The following is a 20,575-nucleotide window of genomic DNA, read 5'->3' as shown; positions in this document are numbered from 1 at the left end:
CCCTCCGTTGCTTGTGGCTCTGTTGACTACCTAGACAGTAAGGTAGTCAAGGGTTGCGAAGGAGTTGTTGAACTTCCTAGGTAACAAGGGTGTTGTTGCACGAGGCTGTCTTCGACCGGGCCATTGGTTTCCGTCCGGGCTCGGGTGTCGTCCGGCAACCGGCCCATTGCTGCGCAGTGCCCACCTTTTACAGTTCCTTGTAACCGGATATGGTGGATGAACGGTTGGCACTTGACAGGCATTAGTACCGCGTTCATGGTTGCGGGCGGTCGGCCTCTGCTGACTTCACTTGCGGTTTTGCTGTGTAGGACCCAGGACGTCGTCCCATGAAAGTCCCTTGCCCAGAGTCCACAGATCGTATGCGTGTCTTACTCAGTTTAGCGCGGCTTGCTGCCAAACCCAGACGAAATCATGGATGACAACGGCCTATCCTTGCTGCCAGCAACCGTTTGTGTCAGGGACAACGCCTCGATGAGAATACCGCGATGCTACCTGCCTGCGTTAGTTTGCAACTTTACTTGAGTTTTTGCTTGGCAAACGTCTTGCCAACAAACGCGTGATCAGTGATCAGTGCCCGCAAATTGAGAGTAGTTCCTGTAGGCGTTGGCACTTCCCGAAGGTTGGTATTGAGTTGTGTTCCCCTTCATCGTCGGCCATCCATCGATTCGACCTCTTTACCCAGCCGTCCAGGAGGGGGGACACGCGGCAACGCGTCCCATACTATCCTATCCTGTCCAATCTTTCCACCAGTTCTCACAGCCTCCGGGCCCTCTCGCAGGGTAAGGAGTCAGACGCATGCCTGATTCAACGCTCGGGGACCCTATCTTCTCAATAGCTTAAGAAAAATTTCCTTCCCGCAACTGTCGAGTGGGCGGCTAGTATTCGTGGGTCATCGCGGTCAATATTGGCATGGGTGGTAATCAAACTATCGCCAGTCTCCTGACTGTAACCGGCAGTCTCATTCCGTGTTGTTGATGTTCTTCGTTTGTGACCTGGCTGTTAAATATGTGGCATCGAGCCTGGTGTTGCATCGTGAAAGGTCTCTTTTCCCTCCTCACCTCCAACCTTTAGTCCTTCCTTCTCCCCTCCCCTCCCTTCACTTCCTTCCGGCAAGTGATCGTGACCCTCGTCTTCAAGATGGTGTCTCTTCTCAGCTTGCTTACCCTCGCGCCCGCGGTGGTCTCGGCCTTTTCCATCGGCCGGGTAGGACCAGGCGGTATCAGACCTGAAAGCCCGCTCGGTCACGACATCGCACAGAGGGACTCGGCATGCCGCTGCTTTCCCGGCGAGGACTGCTGGCCGACGGCGGCGGAGTGGGACGCCTTCAACACAACAGTGGGAGGGCGCCTTATTGCCACGGTCCCCATCGGCGCAGTCTGCCACGACAGCTCCTTTGGCGCCTACGATGAGGCCAAGTGCACGGCTCTGCAGAACAGCTGGGCCGAAGCCGAGACGCACATCCAGACCTCGTCGTCGGTCATGGCCGCCTTCTTCGCCAACCAGAGCTGCGACCCCTTCCAAGATCGGACAGACCGCTGCATCATCGGCACCTACGTCCAGTATGCCGTCAAGGCCACCGGCGCTGACGACTACGCAAAGACGATCCGCTTCGCCCAGGACAACAACATCCGCTTCGTCATCCGCAACACCGGCCACGACTACCTCGGAAAGTCCACCGGCGCCGGCGCTCTCGCGCTCTGGACGCAGCACCTCAAGGACATCAGCGTCCTGGACTACAAGTCCACGAGCTATTCCGGTAAAGCGCTCAAGATCAGTGCCGGCGTCCAGGCCGGTGAGGCCCAGGCCGCCGCGCACGCTCAGGGGCTCGTTGTCGTGGGCGGCAACAGCCCGACCGTCGGCATCGCGGGAGGCTATACTCAGGGCGGCGGCCACGGGCCCCTCGTCTCAAAGTACGGTCTCGCCGCCGACCAGGTCCTCGAGTGGGAGGTCGTCACCTCGGAGGGCAACACGCTTGTCGCGACTCCGACCGCGAACTCGGACCTCTACTGGGCCCTCTCCGGCGGCGGTGGCGGCGTGTACGCTGCCGTCCTGTCCATGACCGTCAAGGCGTTCCCCGACACCATCGTCTCGTCCGCGAATCTCACCTTTACCAACTCGGGCGTCACGGACGACGTCTTCTACGGCGCCGTCACTACCTACCTGAAGACCCTGCCCACCATCGTCGACGCCGGTGCCGTCAGCATCTGGCTTCTCAGCGCCGGCGTGTTCATGATGCAGCCCACCACTCTTCCCAACAAGACCAAGGAGGAGCTCCAGGTCCTGCTCCAGCCCACTCTCGACGCCCTCGATACCGCCGGTATCACCTACGGTAAGTTGCAATCGTTTAGACCAGAGTAGGAAGGGGAAGTTACTAACACGGCCGTAGACTTCAACATTGGTCAATATACCAGCTACCTGGCCAGCTACAACGACATGAACCCGGAGCCCGCCGTCACCGAGTACAACATTGGGGGCCGTCTCCTCCCCCGCTCTCTCGTCGCCGACGACGCCTCTACCGCGAGCCTCGTTGACGCGCTGAAGAGCATCCTGGACAACGGCGGCATCGTCTCCGGTCTCACCGTCAACGTCGCCCGTCCCGCCAATGCCATCGCCAACGCAGTGAACCCGGCCTGGCGCACAGCCCTCATCTCTGCCGTCGTCGGAACGTAAGTCTTGTCTCCCCCTTTTGGTTTCCCCTCATAAAATCGCCACTCACACAATCGAAATGCAGCACCTACAGCCGCTCCGACTTCTCCACCCTCATCTCGGGTCAGTCCATGGTCTCGGACACGCTGATCCCGAAGCTCAAGGCGCTGACGCCCGGCGGCGGTGCGTACCTCAACGAGGCGGACCGCAACGAGGTCGACTTCCAGTCCACGTTCTACGGCAGCGCAAACTACGTCAAGCTCAGGGCGATCAAACAGCTCTACGACCCTTCCAGCACCTTTTACGCCCTGACGGGTGTCGGCAGCGAGGATTGGAAGGTGCAGAGCGACGGCCGCCTCTGCAAGGTTGCGTGATTGTGAGCAGGTGGAGATACGACGCTGAAGGCACTTACTTTATTTCTGACTTAACACACTTTTCTAATTTGAATACCAATACAAATTCGTTCAGTGCCTCGAAAATGAGTTGCTTCTCTTGTTGTTGCAGTGAAGTCAAGTGAGGCGTTTCAATAGGTAGTCACGTTGATAAAGCTACCTTATGATTTGTCAGCCAATCAGGTGTAGTAAGTTAGACGGATTAAGCAATTGAAACAAACCAATCGCGTCAACTCCAGCACCCCAGCTTGGTTCGATCAACAATGTTCCGCTTACGGCACCTGCTCGGGCTTGTATCGACTTGATGGACTTGCCTTTCCTTTTAACGGCAGCATCTACGGTGAAAGTCAATCATCCTAAACGGAAGCAGTCATTCCCAGCTCATGAAGATTTGCCAAATTCTGTTGTTGAAAGGCCTTGAAAGAAACGCGAGACTGCCGATTGTAGATGGTAGCTTGACGTTGCGTTTGTTGGGCTGCCGGTGATCCCATCTTCAAGGGCACGCGGGCAGCTCACTGGATCGACATCTGCCTTGGTCGGGGCTCTCGACTACAGAACTGGATCGCCAAGACTTTGATCACCTTGGGAGCGGAGGGTAGATGGTTTCGACAACGCGCACATTGTTGATTACTCTTACAAAGTTTGCCCCTTTCTGGTCTTCTCCCTTGTGTTGTTAGTATTGCTTACGTATGTCACCTAGAACCAAGACGCCACGGGCCAGTAGGATACCAAAGATAAGCGAATGATGCTCCAGACAAAGATGAATGCCGCACACTCAAGACAGACTGCGCCCAGCTTGGACTCGGTCGAACGCCAACCGAGCTGACAGTCGTGAAGCCTCACAGCAACAATTCATGAATTGACGACGCTTATGACTAGCAGAAACCTCATATTTAATTTCTCAGCCATTGCGATGCAACGGATTTTACCAGACCGAGGTACAACAGGTCGATGCTCAAGGTCAGGTCCCCAAGGAAGTGGTCCGAACACAAAATTGGCGGGCGACACGGCGTATTTACAACCGATGGGATGCGGTGTCTTACTTTGATAATGAGGATGGACAATGCTATGGATCGAACGAGTCCGCAGAGGATCGCGAGAGGCTTATCTCGCAGTAAACATTGCTGGCTTCCAAGATGGTCAAAGAGCGGACTGGGAGAAGGAAAAAGCTGAGCTTGCACCTCTGCTACAGCTTGACATTGCTCACAATTGACGCTATCACAAAAGCCCGGCTGGAAATCCGTATAAGCTTTTCGCATCCGTATTCGGTTTCCTCACTCGGCTTGCTCGGCTCCTTTCGATGCAGCAATCACCACGAACCAATGAGGACTCGACCGGCGGCAGTGGCCATTGGGACCTGCATGCTGAATCTGACAGGGCCTCTCATTCGTTGACCACCATATCTCAAGTCACCATGTGGGAAGTGCGCCTACCAGTTTGGCGCCATCTGGAAGGTGTCGAGTTGTCCCTGCGCATATCAATGGAGTTTTGAGGAGTGCCATTGACGTACTCGACCCGAGCTGCGCCCTCTTTGCTTGACAGAGAAATGGTAAGAAACCCGGCCCTCGGGCGACACTTGGGTCCCGGCTCGCGCGCGCAGACGATCTCGGGGACCCGCATGAGACGCGGGCGGCCGTTGCCCTGTGGCACACACCGCACATTTCCCAAAGAGGCAGTGACCTCTCTAGCTTCCCGTCCCGCCGGGCCCCCCCCCTTTGACTTTCCGTCTGAAATTTGTACAAGTCGAGACTCACCGCCAAACATCCCACCACCATACACTAATCCACCAAACCCCCAACGCTCGCTGCATCACATTCCCCTCCCTCTCTTCCTCGTCATTCATTCACCCCGCCCGCACCTGTTGCACTCTGGGTGCCCTTATTTTTCCATATCATCGTATTTTGTAATCAATTGAGAACTTCCTACGCAGTAGCAACAACATGATCGCAGCGCCTTGGGACAACGTCCCTCCCCGCGAACAGCTCTTCGTGCTGGTCACCGGCGCAAATAGGTGAACCACCATAACCCACTCATTCTCCTCGACCTTCTCTCTCTTCCATGTCTCACTCGACTCGTCTTGGACAGATTGAACTGACAATAGTCCCCAAAACCAGCGGGGTCGGCCTCGGCATCTGCGAACGCCTCATCGACGACTTCCTCGCGACCCGGCCCCTGACCTCCCACCTGATCCTCATCCCGACCACGCGCTCCCTCCGCAAGTCCCGCGAATCTATCGAGTCCCTCCGCGAGCACCTCCGTCGCACAGCCACCACCTCCCCGGCCCTCCGCTCCCGTGCCGGCTCCTCCTACTACGACCCGGACGACACTCTTGCCCGCGTCCACCTGCTCTCCACCCAGCTCGACCTCTGCGACCTCTCCTCCGTCTACGCCTGCGCCGCCAATCTCGTCGCCGGCACCCTTACCGACCCCACCGACCCCATCTCGCCCCCGCGCGCCTACAAGATCCCCCGCCTCGACTCCGTCGTATTCAACGCCGGCTTCGGCGGCTGGAGCGGTCTCGACTGGACCCGCCTCATGACCGACATCTTCACAAAGGGCCTCCTTTCCGTCCTCACCTGGCCCGCCTTCAAGCTCGCCAGCCCCGGCGCCGTCCTGAACCAGCGACCCGTCCGCTCCGACCTGGTACCCACAGACTCCCCCGATAACCCCCTCTCCCATGCCTCCGCTTACGATACCAAGCCCTCCTCCCCCGTGCTCGGTGAAGTCTTTTGCGCAAACGTCTTTGGCCACTATGTATTTGCCCATGAGCTACTCCCCTTGCTGAGCAGGGCCACTCCCGAAGAGACACCCGGTCGCGTCGTCTGGACAAGCAGCATTGAGCCTCAGGCGCGCCACTTCCGCCTCGACGACTTTCAAGGCGTCGAGACGGAAGGGCCGTATGAGTCCTCGAAGCGCCTGACAGATGTGCTGTCTCTGTCGTCCCACCTGCCCGCCACGCAGCGCGTCTCCAAATCCTACTTCACACCCGAAGACCCCAAAGTCGCACAGGCCCTACCAGTTCGTCCTTCCTTTTATCTCACGCACCCGGGCGTAATCGCCTCAAACCTCTTCCCCGTCCCCTTTCCTTTTATCCTTTTCTGGGCTTACAAGTTTGCGCTCTACCTCGCCCGCTGGTTGGGGTCGCCCTGGCATCCCGTCTCAGGGTACAACGGCGCGGTCGCGTCCGTGTGGATCGCGTTGCAGGACGACGAGACGCTCGAGGAGCTGGAAGCCAAAAAAATCAAGTGGGGCTCCGCTGCGTCGTTTTCTGGGCGGCAACATGTCAAGAAGACGGAGGTGGAAGGGTGGGGGTGGGAGGGTGCCGTCGAGGACCGCGATTCGCTGGCGAGGGACCCGGCGACGGGCGTGCTGAGGAAGGTTGTCGGGCGGAACGCCAACGCCAAGGACTTGAGCAAGGAGCAGGTGGTCGAATTCGAGGCGCTCGGGGTGGAGATTTGGGCTGAGATGGAGAGGTTGAGGCACCTGTGGGAAGAGTTCCTCGACATTCGCGGGGAGGGCGTCAACGGTCACAGTCACCATGCACAGTGACGGCAAATCTGGCTGACGGGGGTGCTTTCACAGTCGTGATAGAGGAGAAGAAAAGATGAAACGGTTTGTTTTGCAAACATACATGGGGTATCCAAAATTAACTACGTAGCACAAAGACTAATGCCTAATTACAACACACCACACCCACCTACTTCACTATCTACCGCGTACTCCCGCTACGCATCACATCTGTACGCACGCATTGGCTCTCCCCCCCGCGGCCGAGTAGGAGACTATGGATTCGCCGTCTCCCGTGTGTTCTGCCCATCAGATCTCACACGCCTGAGACTGATTCTATCCCTCCGACCAAACAAACCGAGGCACAGCGGGAACGGCACAACGACCAAGGCAATAACCCCCTCGAATATCAGCGCGTTCTTCATATTCTTTGGCGGATTCGCCTTGTCATCCGCCTGCAGCGCATCCGAGATGATGATGAAGAGCGCACCGAGCAGCTGCCCGCCCGCCCAGGCAATCGTGCTCGTGACTTCCGGGCTGACGGGATGACTCAGCTCGATGAGCAGCTCGAGGGCGACGGGGACGAGAGAGAAGGAGGCGGCGCCGATGACGGCGAGGACGACGTAGGGCCCGGCAATGTCGCGGGTTTCCGGCATCCAGACGAAGGCGAGGTAGCAGAGGCCGATGACGGGGATGGCGACTTTGATGGCGAGAACAAACTTTTTGGTGCGGTCGAGGATCGGGGATGTGATTGCGGAGGCGACGAGGCCAACGACAATGAGGATGGCGCCCGCGATGCCTGATTCTTCGTCGGAGAAGCCGTAGGGGGCCATCACTTGGTTCAAGAGGGAGGATAAAGAGTTGAAGAAACCGACGTAGAAGGCGTAGGGGATGAGGATGAGCCAGAGCTCGAGGGAGCGGAAGACAATTGACACCGAGTCGCGGATGCCGAGCTTGAGGGTGCGGGAGGAGGGCGCGGCCGGGGTAGGGGGCGCGGCGGGGATGAAGAAGGCGGGCAGGGAGGCGACGGTGGAGAGTATGGCAACGTAGAGGACGCCGTTAGACATGTCGGCGGGCTTGGTGATCCAGAAGGGGACAATGAGCTGGCCGAGGGCTGCGCCGAGCGGGTTGGCGAGGGACGTGAGGGCCGTGGCGGCGACGCGGCCCCGGTTGGTGAACCAGAGGTCCGAGTAGCGGGTGGGCGCGGCGAGGACAAAGGGCTGGGCGAGGCCGGTGAGGATCTGGCCGAACATGACGACGCCGTAGTTGCCCCCGTTGGCGATGCGGGCGTAGGAGCCGGCGTAGCGGATCCAGTTGCCGACGAGGATGAGGGCGGCGGCGGTCATGAAGGAGGGTTTGGGCCCCATGTGGAGGATGCGGATCGTGACGGGGAACATTACGACAAAGGAGAAGAGAAAGGCTGTTGAGAGCCAGTTTATGGCGGACTCGGAGACCTTGTAATAGGTTGCAGCGTTGGCGGCCACGGGGGCGAAGGTCAGCCACTGGGGTTTGATGTCAGTATTCATTCGGATTCTTGACTTTGTCTGCTTGGATTCCAGGACTGATCATTCGCCAGCCTTGCGATGATGTGCATACTGCATACAATGATGGCTTGCTGATGCAGGTACCCGAATACACATTTTTGCGATTCGTTCATGATGCGCCAGGAAGACGATAGAAAGAAAGAGAGAGGGAGAGAGAGAGACTTACATCCCAAGAGACGACAATGTTGAGCAAGGTCAGCTGCGCGAGCCCGAACCAGCGGCGCTTGTACGTGCGATACTCTACTGCGGTTCCCTCGAGGACGCTGTCATTGTCGCCGTCGATGCCACCAACAACGTTTACACTGCGCACCCCGCCGACGTGGATGGTGTCGTTCTCGCGTGACTGGGAGTCCACATCGCGGAGGTGGTATTCCTCGTCGCCGAGCTTGCCCAGGCCGAAGCCGGAACCGGGGTCGGCGTGGTTCGACATTGCCGTCGGTGCGGCAGCAGCGTCGGGGCCGAGAGGCAGAGGAGAGAGGGAAGAATTCGCGACCTTCTTCTCGTTCTCGTAGCCCTCTTCGGTGTGGTCTGCGCCTCCGGTAGTGGTGGTGATGGTGGTGATGTCGGTCGAGTTGTTGTCGGTGGTGGTGGTGTTGTCCACGGCCGAGGAGTCGTGTTTCGAACGGCGGGAGAAGTGCATTTTTGTCTTCTTTAGTGGGCGCGCGCGCCGCGGATCCAGAACAGGCGCTAAGTGGTCCGACTTTTAAGGGGGTAAGGACGCTTTGTGGATTTAGCGGGCGCCGGGTGGAATCTTTGGCCTAGACGTGTCTTGGCAGAGAGCTGTCTCTGACTTGGGACGTTCCACGCTTTGTCGTATAGAGCCTTTTGTGAGGTTGTCTCTCCTTCGTCGTCTCCAATTCCTCCAACAAATGCGCAAGAGAGAGAGAAGACGAGACGGGGGACAGTGCGCCCAGTGGATGGGCGGGGGAGGGGGCCAGAAGAGGAGAAGAGCGGCAAAAGAAGGATAAGCACGCCAATAAGCTCAAAAGGCAGAGAACTTAATAGAGAGAGGCAGGGCAGGTTGGGATATAAGCTGGAGAGAAAGCGGGGAGGTCGAGTTGAAAAGGGAATTTCGCAAGACGCGGGCGTGGGACAAGGGGCCAAATGCGGTGCAACTGATACGGGAGGCAGATTCCTTGTTAAGGTACTCTGTATCCGTATGGGAGGGTAACCTGTACGAAGAACCAGTTCCAACTTCCGAGTTGCAACCGAGACTGCAGAAGATCCCTCCCGTATCTACTTTACTGTCCAACTTCCCCCGGCCTGGACTGGTGTGCCGTGTGCTGCGGGGCTTGCGCCGTGTTGGTCCAGAATCGAGTTTTCCCTCCAGCTTCGACCATTACATCGAGGGGACATGGCGCTAGAATTCTCCTCCTCGCACGCTTCTCTTTCATTCAAAAGCAGCTCGGCACATTGGCGCATCATTCACTGTTCAATCGTTCCTGGATGAGAGGGAAATCCGTCGAGACTCGCGAACTGAAGGAATGGTGGGAAGAGGGTGGGAGGGGGCGACCAGCTCACGTCTAGACGAACCGCTGTACAAGGAAGGTTTGATAACTCCAAGAGAAGGTCAAGAACCTTTTGGAGATGGTTCACATGCCCCAGCCGAGGAACCAGCCGGCCAGAGATAAGCATCCATCTATCATACCTTATAAGAGATCCATAGTGCAACCAACAGAATCGGGGGGCCTTCTCAAACTTCTCTAGGCTGCAGCAACTGCGGGGGATGGTGCGGCCGTGTGAGAGACCCTTCCCCTGTACTCGACCTCCCCATTGGCCCGCCGCCCGGCCTAATATGTCGCATTGGGGCACCTCTCCCGGCTCCAATGATCCTCCTCCGCTCCACACAACAACAGGAAAGCGGCAGGCCCAACACACATCCTGTCCCGGAACCAAGGTTTGGTAAATGTCTCCCCCCCTCGGGATCAAAAATTGTCTTCCATTTCTAAGGTATGAACCTTGGTTCAAGTGGCGTACCTACTCTGCTGTTGGAGACATTCAACAACGCAGAGCCCTCTTCCTCAAACAGGCAAATAGAGAGCAGACAGTACTCCGTAGACTCTAGCAACTTGAGAGCGCCGAACCCCATTGCCCGGATCTGTCGACTAGCATCTACATTTGCTCTCTCGAGCACCCTTCATCCCACTGCTTCGCCGCACACGAGCAGATTTACTGCGTGCCGGCTCCATTCCTCATTCCGCGGCCGCCGGAGCGCGGTCGCGCCATGAGCTCGCTCGCCTAGTAGCCTGCCTGCTCCTTTGAGATTAGCTGATCGACTTTGTCTCGTCGGCTGTCACACGCACACACATAAACCACCAGCAATCAAATCATTCCGTTATGCTAGGCATCCAGAATCGGTTTACTCTGGGAGGGCAATCCAGACGATGATAAGCTTTCATGTCTCGCAAATCTGACCGCGGCCCCTTGGTTCAGATGAGCTCTTGCATTCGATCTCGATAATCATCTATCATCTCAGTAGTAGCTCATGAGCCAAGACTTAGTAAAGACTACGAGCCCGCCATTCGGACGAAGCGTGGCTCAAACCCGGCATCCTCTGAGATTCGCTTGCACGTAAAGTCATAGAGGAATCTATTGCGGAATATGCCTATGGTACAAGAGACAAAAGCTTCAGTGCCGCAAGCCAGACAGCGCCCACTGCTGGGCAACCCGGCTTGACGGGCACCATGGGGAGGAGGAGGAGGAGGTACAAAATAGTTGGCCCCAAAGGACCGGGATCGAGTGTCTGACAGTTCGTTCTCGTCTCGTCTCGGTATCGGCTTCTCTCTCTCACGAGTCCACCTACTAGAAATAGATCAAACCAGTCGTCCGAAGCCGCTGATGCGAAAGTGGTCTCGCAGAGATAATCGCCGATGCCGTTCCGTCGATATCGTCTCCAAGGTCAAGGCTGGATTTTGTTTACTTGAGCTTGGCCCAGAGCTTGGGGGCGGCGCACTGAGTAGCGCAGTGAGCGAGGTGGAAGACTGCACGGTAACATCAGTTCATCGTCCTGCAATGAGGACCTACTTCCGCCACATGACGGGTAGGTGGAAGTCATATTTCCTTGGTGACAACTTACACTCCTCGACGCAGTCCTCCTTGGCACCCTCCTCGCTGTCGGCAGCTGCGGTGACGCGCTCAACGCACTCATCGTAGTGGTGCTTAGCCGGTGCGCAAGCCTTGGACTCCTCGCAGTCTGTCAACCACTTTGTCAGCAAGTCGTTTCAATGCTTTGGCACTATCGCACATCGTGTCTACGGATGGAAGCGGCGTCGGTTCTCGATGGAGGTAGCAGTATTGCTCATGTGCGTGTCATCGACTTTCCCGCCATCACCCGGATATCGCGTAGTCATCGAATCGTCGGGAGTAAGACGAACCTTTCTCGAGCTGCTCCTTGGGGTCGACGGTCTCCTCCTCGTCCTCCTCTTCCTCTTCCTCCTCGTCCTCTGCTTCCTCCTCCTCAGCCTCGGGCTCCTCCTTGGACTCCTCCTCAGCGGTTTCCTCCTCCTATGGAATAAGACATTAGCCAACGACTCGAACTGTGCGGTTTGTCGGGAAAAAATTGCAGAGATGCAATCGAGGCCGTGGCGGAAAAGAAAACGGAGTGTGATGATCGTCAAGAGCGCGTTTTCCAACGTCCTCTCGCCTGACCTCAAGTCGTTCTGCAACAAATTGCGCAAGCTCTCACCTTCTCCTCGGCGGCAGGAGCCTCGGCCTCGACGGTGGCCCAAGGCATGGCGGCCTCAGCGAGGTCCGTGATGGTATCCCAGAAACCCATTTTGGCGGAGGTGCGTGCTCTCAATGGCTTGACGTGATGTCGTGAATTTGGTGATGGGAGGAAGTCGGAAGCTTTCGGCAGAGTGCAGACGAAAACTGGGTGTCTGAATCGGTCGTAAGTTATTCCCAATTGGCCCATTTTGATTGGCTGCGGCGGAAAGGCTGGCTGGGTGACTAAGCGTCATCGAAAATGACCGTGACCCGGAGCGCCAAGGATCTGACTTTCCGATGCGCAGTTCTACCTTTTGGACCGGCGTAAGCTCCAAATCACATCGTCACAGTCACATGGGAAAAATATCAAGCAGAAAAAAGTTATGGGGAAGAAACGTTACTCGCATGTTTGCGTCAAGCTTCCAGCGTTAAATTCAACCATCATGCTCAGTGGCGAACACTTATCAAATATGTACCTATCCGTGCCCTGCGAGCCGGCCCACGCACAGCACACTCATGCCCCTTTCTCTTGTTCCTGGGGCATGGATCCCAATCCTCATTCTCCTCATCAAGACGTGCCCGTCATTCTCTACACTTCAAGTTCGTTAAGAAACGCAGGATCCGCCAGCCGCTAGTGTAGATGCTATAAAAAGTTACAGGTGTAGGGAGTGAAATGCAGGAAGGTATCGATGCATAGCGTTAGTCATGAGGCCCGTGATAATCAAAACCCCGCTATGCTCTGTCAGACTCTTCGCGAACGTGATCCTCGAGTCGCATGCTGAGCGTCTGTGCCTGCGCCTCATCATAATTCGGTGGGGGTTCGTCCGGACGTCGGTTCGCATTCTGGCCCCCCGAACTCGCAGGCCGGCCCGCCGGCTCTTCCTGCTGTTGCGGTGCGATGGTGCTCGGAGCCACTCCGCCGCCTTCGGTCGCTTCGTAGGCCGGCAGCGGCTCGTCCGGAATGTTGACCGCCTGCCCCGTCTCCTGCTGCAGACGCCTCACATGCTCGAGGCGTTCCTTGAGCTCCTCGAACCTTTGCCGGAACTCGCTGTGGCCGCCCTCCTTGAAGCTCAGCTTTACTTCGACCCGTGGTATGTCGGCAGGCACGCCGCCTCCAGAAACCGGCACGACAGTGGCAGACCAGAACCAGGCGCCAAAGAATGGTGAGCCAACGTACGAATCGGCGCAGTTCAAAATTGGCGCATGAAACGACTTGAACTCGGGGGTAGGTTTTGCAGGAATGTAAATGACCTGAATGAGGGTTATCAGCTAGCCCTCCGGCGCCATGTCTCGGGATAAGTCATTCAATGCGTACCCGCTGTGTTGTGATGTATGCCGTGCCATTGTCGCTCTTGCGCGCAAAGGGCGTCCTCCCTTGCTGTAAGGCCTTGGGTACCGACAGCTCAAGACTGACCTTGGCATTGGATCTGTGTCTGATGTGTTCGTGAGGAAGAGGGTTGATATCACCCGTCTGGGTGATCATGACCCAACTATCGCCATGGTCAGAATCTAGGCGGGCTTGGGCAAGCTGTCGTTCTCTCTGGACGGTGCGGGCAATAGTGAGGGCATGCTGCTCTTGCAGATACTGATCCGTCATGGTGGACGGCGAGTGTGGGGTGGTAGCCGAGACGAGAAGAGAAGAGGTTGAGGTTGGCGGCGGGGTACCACGGACACTGACCGGGATGGCTCCGTGGTGCTGGGGCTCGGGCGGCGTGGGATGACGGGAAGATGAAGGGGAAACAGACGGAGAGCATAGGAGGAAAGGGAACATGGAGGAACGTACTTTATTGACATTTTGAACGAAACGGCGAGCAGCTGCAGCGCAGAGCTTCCTAGTTCGTCTCAGCAAGTTGAGGGTTGCGTGGGAGTGGGCGTGGTCGGTAGCGGCAGGGCTTGCAGAGAAGCTTCCGAGATCTGGATGCTTGTGGTGGGGTGGATCCTGGTACAGGCACAGGCACAGGGGAGGTACTTTGTGGGAAGGGGAAAAGGGCGTCGCGTTCTGGGCAGCGGCGAAGGCGGCGTCGGCATCGGCGTCGGCGTCGGCGGGTGTTGAGAACTGCTGGTGCTGGTGCTGGTGCTGGTGCTGCGGCTGCGGCTGCTGTCTGATACAGGTCGAGGCGGCAAGAGGAGAGCGAAGCGAGTGAGTAAGTGACTGAGAGAGGCGCACCGGAGGGGTGGGAAAGGATGCAGAGGCTGATAGCGTCAGTCAGGCATTAGCTGTGCGGATAAGAAGCGTAAGGCAAAGCACAGGGCAAGGTCAGGTATGGTAAGGTATACGACAGGGTCTTTGTGGACAGGGTGGAGGAAATAAGGTACCTTGTGCTTGAGTGAGGCAAGGCGCGGCAAGGCCAGGCAAATAGATGTCGTAGAGGGCAAAGACCGAAGGGAGCGGGCCAGGCAAGACGACAGAGCTCAACCAAACGAAGAAGAGGAGAAAGCCAGGTTGCGGCAACTACTCTGGCTAGTCCGACGACGGTGGCTGGGGAAGTTCGGATGCGTAGGTAGACGAGGTGGGGGAGGGGTTCTGTGACAAGACAAGCAATGGTGTGATGAGATGGGATGGGATGCGAAGGCCAGAGGAGCAAGAGGAGGAGGATTCTGTCATCAACCTGAGGTGAGATGGGTGTGTAGTCAGTGTATTGCGGATAAGGTCGACGAGACAAGGTGAGGTGAAGAAAGTACCCAAAAGGTAGCCAGTAGCCGTACCTGTGCGTGCTTCTTCGGCTTGGGAGCGGGGGACCCAATGAGAGACACCGGCGCGCCGCACAACTGGATGAATGTGTCCACAGAGGTGAGAGAGTGTGTGTGTGAGTGTCGATTGGATCCAGACCCAGGTGTCTCCAAAAAGTCTCCAACCGACTCTGGGCCGTGGTGTTGAGTCCTGTGTCTCTGCGGGTTCCCGGGGTCCTGTCTTTCTCTTTCTCCCTCTCTCTCTCTCTCTCTCTCTCTCTCATCTTTTTGCTGCCTTGTTGCTGCTAGTTCACCCAAGTCGTCCAACGTCTGTGGATTCGCTGCGTCTTGTTTGGTCCGCTGCTCGCTACTGTTGGGTTCCATTGTTTGCTTCTGCCGTCCGCGCAGAAGGGAACTGAAGCTACCTTGCCTTAGCGTCCCAGGTACACAGTACGTTGCTTGCTTCTTGCTTGTTTGAGCTACTGACTGCTCCTGCGTGAAGAACGATGGGGTCTCAACTGGAGTACCCTATGAATCGCTTTCCTTGCCCTTGATCCTCATTCTCCTCCTCCGGCCTAGGTAACGTACTATGTACTCATCCACCAGTCGTCGAGAGGTTTAGAGGTCGCAGGTGTGGATGAGGTGCCAGCGACATGGGCCCTGCTGGTCAGAACTGCTGCAGCCCAGGACAAGAGTCTGAACGAATGAGCTCAGCGCTTGGCCAGGGTTGGCTGGGTCGGTCCTTTGCGACCACTGCAGGCATGGATCACGCAGTAGCAACAGGCCTGGGACCCGTCTGCTCAATGCAAATTTGTGAGATTGCGGAGCTTGAAGCGACGTCGTCCTGCAGTTGGCCCAATTGACTGAGCCTGGGGTCTGTACTTGATCTGATCCGTCTGAGGTTTACCTGCCAGGCGGCGCAAAAGTGGGAAAGGTGTCCAAGTTGCCCCCTACCTCTTCCTAGGGAGCCATGTTGTGGTAAGTCTTGACTAAGGACCGGCGGACGGGCGACCCCCAATGTCGACCGAGATAGCAACCGGCTTCTGGCATCTGCTGCTGGTCTCTCTGCCCTGCTGCCCTGCGTGCTCCGGGTTGCTAAGGTAGGTACGGATAGAGTGACAGTAGCAGTCATTGACCTTGGAGATCTCTCTTCAAGAGGGACGGATGACCAGGTCTAAGACCAGATTACCAGGAAGAGTGCAGACCAGGGATTTCGGGATGGACGCGCCGATCCTTTTGCACCCAACTCGAGCCAGGAACCCTCGTCTTGAAACAAAGCTACCATGAAGCTCTCCCGCCTGTATTGGCTCGGTGAGCAGCTTTCACCCTGTGACGGCAACGACAATGCCTCGGGCTTTGATGCGAGGCTCGCCATCTCCAGCTCGACTTCTCGGGTTTCCCAGAAAGGCAGTGAACCATGATTATGAACCCAAGCAGGGCACGCCATGTCTTGGTGCCTGAAGACGACTCCGACGAGTCCGATAACGATCTCATTTGTACCCAATTGCCCTGTGTGACTCGATCGTGGCACGCCTGGCACTGGATACTGGACAGTCAGTATCAGTCATGGGATATTATGAACCCCAAGGCCCAAGCCGGCGCAACGCGCGGTGCGGCATATGTCTCACTCAGAGACCAGACGAACAGATGTCAGTTGTTTTGCATGTTTTGGAAAAAGAAAAGAAGGTGTCTGCCCCGAGTCAAGCGGAATGACTCGAAATGGCTGCTGGTCAGCTCGTGCCTCAGACAGAGAGACGGGATAATCAGACTGGGGAGCTCGAGTTGAGACCCAGGGAGGAGGGAGAGTTTGTGGAAACCATCCAGTGTGTTCCCGTTCCCCGTCAGGACCAGTACCATGAATATGATCTTCAGCGGCCCGGGACTTGCCATGACATCGGGGCCGTCGAGCATGCGGTCGTCGGGCTTTGTCCACCCACGTCCCACGGTCAGCCAACCCAGTGCAAGACGCAGACCCAGCCAGAAACAACTTTGCAAAGGCAGCGCCAGTGGCGGGCTCACATTCATCGTCGAGGTCTCCATTCTGGTAGCGAGTGCTGCGTGGTCGGCAACATGCCTGCGGCGTGCCCAAATGGCACCCCTGATCATTGCCCCGCTTGGAACCCGGTAATATACGGAGATCTCTGGCGGGGGTTTCTGGAGGAGACCGGGGCCCTGGCGCGGTGGCTGTGGACAACTTGTGTGCTTGACAAGCAGACGGGACAGTGAGGTGCTGGTGGACTGCTGGTGGACAGACCCTGCCCCGTTCACGGTGGGTAGCCAGTGACGAGCGCTCCGTGTCATGTCCACGGAGTCGTCGCCATCTCGGTATCTCTCTCGTGGCCCGGCGATTGGCCCCGGTGAGTGAGGGGTATACATTGTAGTGTAGTGTAGCCCAAATTTGAGGCCAGTGTTGCATTGCCAATGATTCGAGAGGCTGCTGAAGGGGATGCAAGGTGCATGGGGCAGACGGAGTAGAGGCCAGCGTTGAGCACCTACAGACTACAGTACCTATAGGCATTGGCGAAGAGAGTTGAGACCACTGCAGGATCGCATCACACTAAGGTACCCTATCCTCGCTTACATAGTATTTGCTTCTGGATATCTTGGGAGACTAAGGTAGGATGGGTACCTTAATCCGAGGTAGGTAAGGAGGAGACACGGCCGTGAGTGACGAGACGGGAATTGGAGGTGAAGACTCCAGCTCGCAACGCTCTTGTCCTGCCCGTTCTCCTCATTAACTCCTGTCCATGCCTGCCTTCTACCTTATGTCTGAGGAACCTATCAGGTACATGCATTTATCGCCACGTGAGGTCGCGATAAGGTGCGAAGCATCGCCGTTCTTGCCCTCCCGGTGCATCGACGTTGGCCATTGGCCGGTAGTGCGAGGCGTTGCTTCCTAATTGGAGCTGGAGATCCCGTCGTCTTGTCGCACCCGCTGGCCCCTTCCGAGTCTAGAATCCTCCCCAGGGTGACAACCTGGAAGCCGAACTTCCCTCACCTTGCTTACGGTACAGTAGGACCTGACGTGCTTACCTTACCAAGGCACGGAGCACCTGCCTGACCTTACTCGCGGGAGTCGTGGCTGGACTCGGCGACATGGCGAGACGCAACGAACATCACTCTCTTCTTTGAGCCGCAGAGAAGCACGCCGCCCACGTCCACATCCTTCGCAATGTAAGATTCTGACCGCTTGTCCGGATCTTCTCCCCTCTTTCAGGAACATGCGAGTTCCGAGGGCCACATCTCGGACACTTCCATTGGAACCGACCCATCTCGAAGGCCAGGTACCTTACGGATACCTTGCACTGCAACTCGCCTGCTTCCAAGTTCCCTGTCCGCCCATTTCCCCATGCTACCAGAAGTCGCGCGGCGCAGCGAAGGAGCTGCATGAGAAGCGAGCGCACGCCGCACACACACAATGTCATTATCTACACTTGGACGGATAATCACGCTACGAATACAGGCGCTCAATCATCCTCCCCCGCCGCCTACCACCCCATCATGTGACTGATCGACCCATTCACATACAAGTTGCGGATCGACAGGATAGTTCTTGTCTTAGAACTTTTTCTCCTGTCTCACCACCGGCGACACCTGCTACTGGCCTACTGCTGCCGTCTGCGCACACTGGCAAGACTGATTCGACGTGTGTGTCGGAGGCGGAGATAATCGGCCAATGGCAACAATCGGCCAATGAATCGAATCAGTCAAGGTGCCTTCATTCTCCGGCAGGCATACGTGCGACTGCTGCACCTCAACTCCACCAGTCTCACTATCGGATTCCTGCCTACGCCTATATAGGTTCTTAATCCGCCGGGTTCCCTGGACCCGGTAGATGGGCTGTTCGACTAGGCCGGTATCGCGCCTCTTGAACGATCAATAGAGCCGTCGGCTTATTTCCGCACTCGCGCTCTTGTGAGGGTCAACGTTGCTGCGTCAAACAACGTCTCTGCAGGAAATGCAATGTTGGAAACATCTAGAAGGCCGCACGGCGTTTGCGCAACTGCCAAGGTGGCACTGCAGCAGTCCCAACTTATATACCGAGAGTACCTTAATGCACCGCGTACGCGCAGTACCATGGATACTGCACGCAGAAACTCCAAGACGGTCCCCCACCAAGCACAAGCCTCGAACGTGCATTCCTGCAAAGCCCACCCTCCCCCATCTGGGACGGCATCTGATTGGAGGGATTGTCCCACAGCGGCTCCCAAGCATCCAACATCACCCGAACCCCAGTTGCGTCAAACGCCTGAGCTCTAGGAACCAAGCCAGACGATGCAAGCAGTTATCTCACTTGTTCACAACATCTTCCGTTTGAGTATTATCTTGTCCACCCGCAATTCTGTAGTTGCACCATCTGACCCTATATCGCCTCCAAAGTTGTCTATTGTCTCTGAACTTTTTGCTCGCATTTCATTCCGCTACCGAGTACCTTAGTCGCTTCACGTTACCATGACCAACACGGACGACGCACGAATTGTAGCTCTTCAAAAGTTCACCGCCTGTGATATTTCGGATGCGCTGGTGAAGCTCAAAGTGCCCGGAGCTGGCTTCTTGCCTGATCTGCAACTGCTGGGCCAACCGAACCCCGCAGATGCTCCCATCACCATAGCACCAGCGTCCACGATACTCTTTGCTCGAAAGGGGGAGACACTGGATTCGCCCCCAGCCAACATTCCCAAAAACACACACTGGGCAGATATCACCCAGCCGGGTACAATCGTGATCATCAGACAGCCCGACGGACAGAAGAATGCCGTCTGCGGAGGCATCATGGCCGTCAGGATGAAAGTTCGGCAAGCGAAGGCGGTCGTGGTAGTTGGTCGTGCCAGGGATCTAGATGAACTAGCCAGTACGGGTCTACCGGTGAGTCGAATGAAACACACAAGTCCTTTACTTTCTTCCCCAAGTCCCTTAATAAAGCTGACCGGTGGTCGCTGAACTTTCCCAGGTCTGGGCAAGGGGACTCTCCACGGTTGGTGCCGGGGCTGAGAGCACTCCTTGGGCAGTCCAGGTACCTATCAAAGTTGACGGCACGGTCGTCAACCCTGGTGATCTCGTTTTCGCTGATCCGGTGAATGGGGTTGTCGTCATCCCCGAGGATAAAGTCGACCAGGTGCTGGACCTCCTCCCCAAGCTGACGGCTGCCGACGAAAAGGTCAAGGCGGACGTGCTGAATGGGACGACCGTGTTTGACGCCTTTCAGGCGCACCGGAGCAATCTCTAAATCTATCCCAGTTGAAGGTATGTCCGTACCTTACCATCACCGGGAACTTTCGGGCTCGACTGGGTGACGAAGTCCTGTGGACAACGAATCATTCGCTACACTGCACCAACAGCTGCGCTCTGCACCTACTCCTACACTGTGACTTTACGGGGAGCGTTGGGGGAGGGAAAGTATGGTCTTGTTGCCGTGGGGTGGTGCTCCATCGTTGGACGATGCCGTTATCCAAGGACCTGGATAGGGGGAGGGATGCATCCATTGGGAGCTACCTATGCAATGCACAACCCGTCTTCTCGTCACAATTCTCTTGCCGAGTCCAACGCACTGATAGTACTCACGAGCACAAGGGTATCTTACACCAGCAGCAACACTAACTACCGTACCATGACGAGTCCACGACGAACCCCTAGCATCTTCCCATAGGTTCTGACCCTGGACTCCTTCGCAAATCATGCACCGAGACCGCACTCTGATCTACCTTACCAGCGGGAAAGGGTTGGCTGTCTGTGCAACCCCCCCCCCCCCCCCCCCCCCCCCCCCACCCACCCCCCCCCCCCCCCCCACCCCCGCCCCCCGCTCCCCCCCCGCCCCCCCCCCCCCGCCCGCCCCCCGCCCGGCCGGGCGCCCCCCCCCCCCCCCCCCCCGTCGCCTTCCAAGAAACTCATCTGCCATTTTGAGGCCCGACGGCTTGTCCGGCATCCGTGCCCTCAGCTCAGGCTGACCGCCCCCAATCTCTCTCCCCCTGCCTTCTTCCGTTCTTGCTTAGCAACTTTGGAGCTTCATCATGTCTAGGCTGGCTGGCTTCTGTCAGATTTCACGTTTCCTTTCCCCTGGAAATCAGCAGCAAAAACTGTCCGGAGCTCCTCCCCACCCTCCTGTTAGACCCT

The 20,575-nt window shown here is 57.1% G+C and overlaps 7 protein-coding genes across 7 annotated transcripts; 3 read left to right on the top strand and 4 right to left on the bottom strand.

Moving 5' to 3' along the window:
- Positions 1–1,137: 1,137 nt before the first annotated feature.
- Positions 1,138–3,020, top strand: CORC01_14317 (FAD binding domain-containing protein; the record flags this gene model as incomplete). Its single annotated transcript, XM_022625928.1, has 3 exons — positions 1,138–2,329; positions 2,387–2,666; positions 2,732–3,020. The coding sequence occupies 3 exons, from the start codon at positions 1,138–1,140 to the stop codon at positions 3,018–3,020; spliced, it is 1,761 nt and encodes a 586-aa protein (XP_022467569.1).
- Positions 3,021–4,978: 1,958 nt separating this feature from the next.
- On the top strand, positions 4,979–6,587 carry CORC01_14316 (uncharacterized protein; the record flags this gene model as incomplete). Its single annotated transcript, XM_022625927.1, has 2 exons — positions 4,979–5,049; positions 5,153–6,587. 2 exons carry the CDS (start codon positions 4,979–4,981, stop codon positions 6,585–6,587), a joined length of 1,506 nt encoding a protein of 501 aa, XP_022467568.1.
- Positions 6,588–6,820: 233 nt separating this feature from the next.
- On the bottom strand, positions 6,821–8,729 carry CORC01_14315 (major facilitator superfamily transporter; the record flags this gene model as incomplete). Its single annotated transcript, XM_022625926.1, has 2 exons — positions 6,821–8,047; positions 8,256–8,729. The coding sequence occupies 2 exons, from the start codon at positions 8,727–8,729 to the stop codon at positions 6,821–6,823; spliced, it is 1,701 nt and encodes a 566-aa protein (XP_022467567.1).
- Positions 8,730–11,005: 2,276 nt separating this feature from the next.
- On the bottom strand, positions 11,006–11,864 carry CORC01_14314 (ubiquinol-cytochrome C reductase hinge protein; the record flags this gene model as incomplete). The annotated part of the gene is made up of 4 exons (XM_022625925.1): positions 11,006–11,070; positions 11,166–11,282; positions 11,464–11,593; positions 11,775–11,864. The coding sequence occupies 4 exons, from the start codon at positions 11,862–11,864 to the stop codon at positions 11,006–11,008; spliced, it is 402 nt and encodes a 133-aa protein (XP_022467566.1).
- A 662-nt stretch (positions 11,865–12,526) lies between these two features.
- Positions 12,527–16,504, bottom strand: CORC01_14313 (WW-domain ligand protein; the record flags this gene model as incomplete). Its single annotated transcript, XM_022625924.1, has 3 exons — positions 12,527–13,045; positions 13,110–13,987; positions 16,213–16,504. 3 exons carry the CDS (start codon positions 16,502–16,504, stop codon positions 12,527–12,529), a joined length of 1,689 nt encoding a protein of 562 aa, XP_022467565.1.
- Positions 16,505–17,580: 1,076 nt separating this feature from the next.
- CORC01_14312 (uncharacterized protein) lies at positions 17,581–17,853 on the bottom strand (the record flags this gene model as incomplete). The annotated part of the gene is made up of 1 exon (XM_022625923.1): positions 17,581–17,853. One exon carries the CDS (start codon positions 17,851–17,853, stop codon positions 17,581–17,583), a length of 273 nt encoding a protein of 90 aa, XP_022467564.1.
- Positions 17,854–18,916: 1,063 nt separating this feature from the next.
- CORC01_14311 (DlpA domain-containing protein) lies at positions 18,917–19,691 on the top strand (the record flags this gene model as incomplete). The annotated part of the gene is made up of 2 exons (XM_022625922.1): positions 18,917–19,330; positions 19,416–19,691. 2 exons carry the CDS (start codon positions 18,917–18,919, stop codon positions 19,689–19,691), a joined length of 690 nt encoding a protein of 229 aa, XP_022467563.1.
- Positions 19,692–20,575: the final 884 nt, after the last annotated feature.

Source organism: Colletotrichum orchidophilum (genome assembly GCF_001831195.1).
Source record: "Colletotrichum orchidophilum strain IMI 309357 chromosome Unknown Scaffold_268.1, whole genome shotgun sequence".
Taxonomy (NCBI): domain Eukaryota; kingdom Fungi; phylum Ascomycota; class Sordariomycetes; order Glomerellales; family Glomerellaceae; genus Colletotrichum; species Colletotrichum orchidophilum.
The sequence above is the reverse complement of the archived record's forward strand: the minus strand, read 5'-3'. Positions and strand labels throughout refer to the sequence as shown.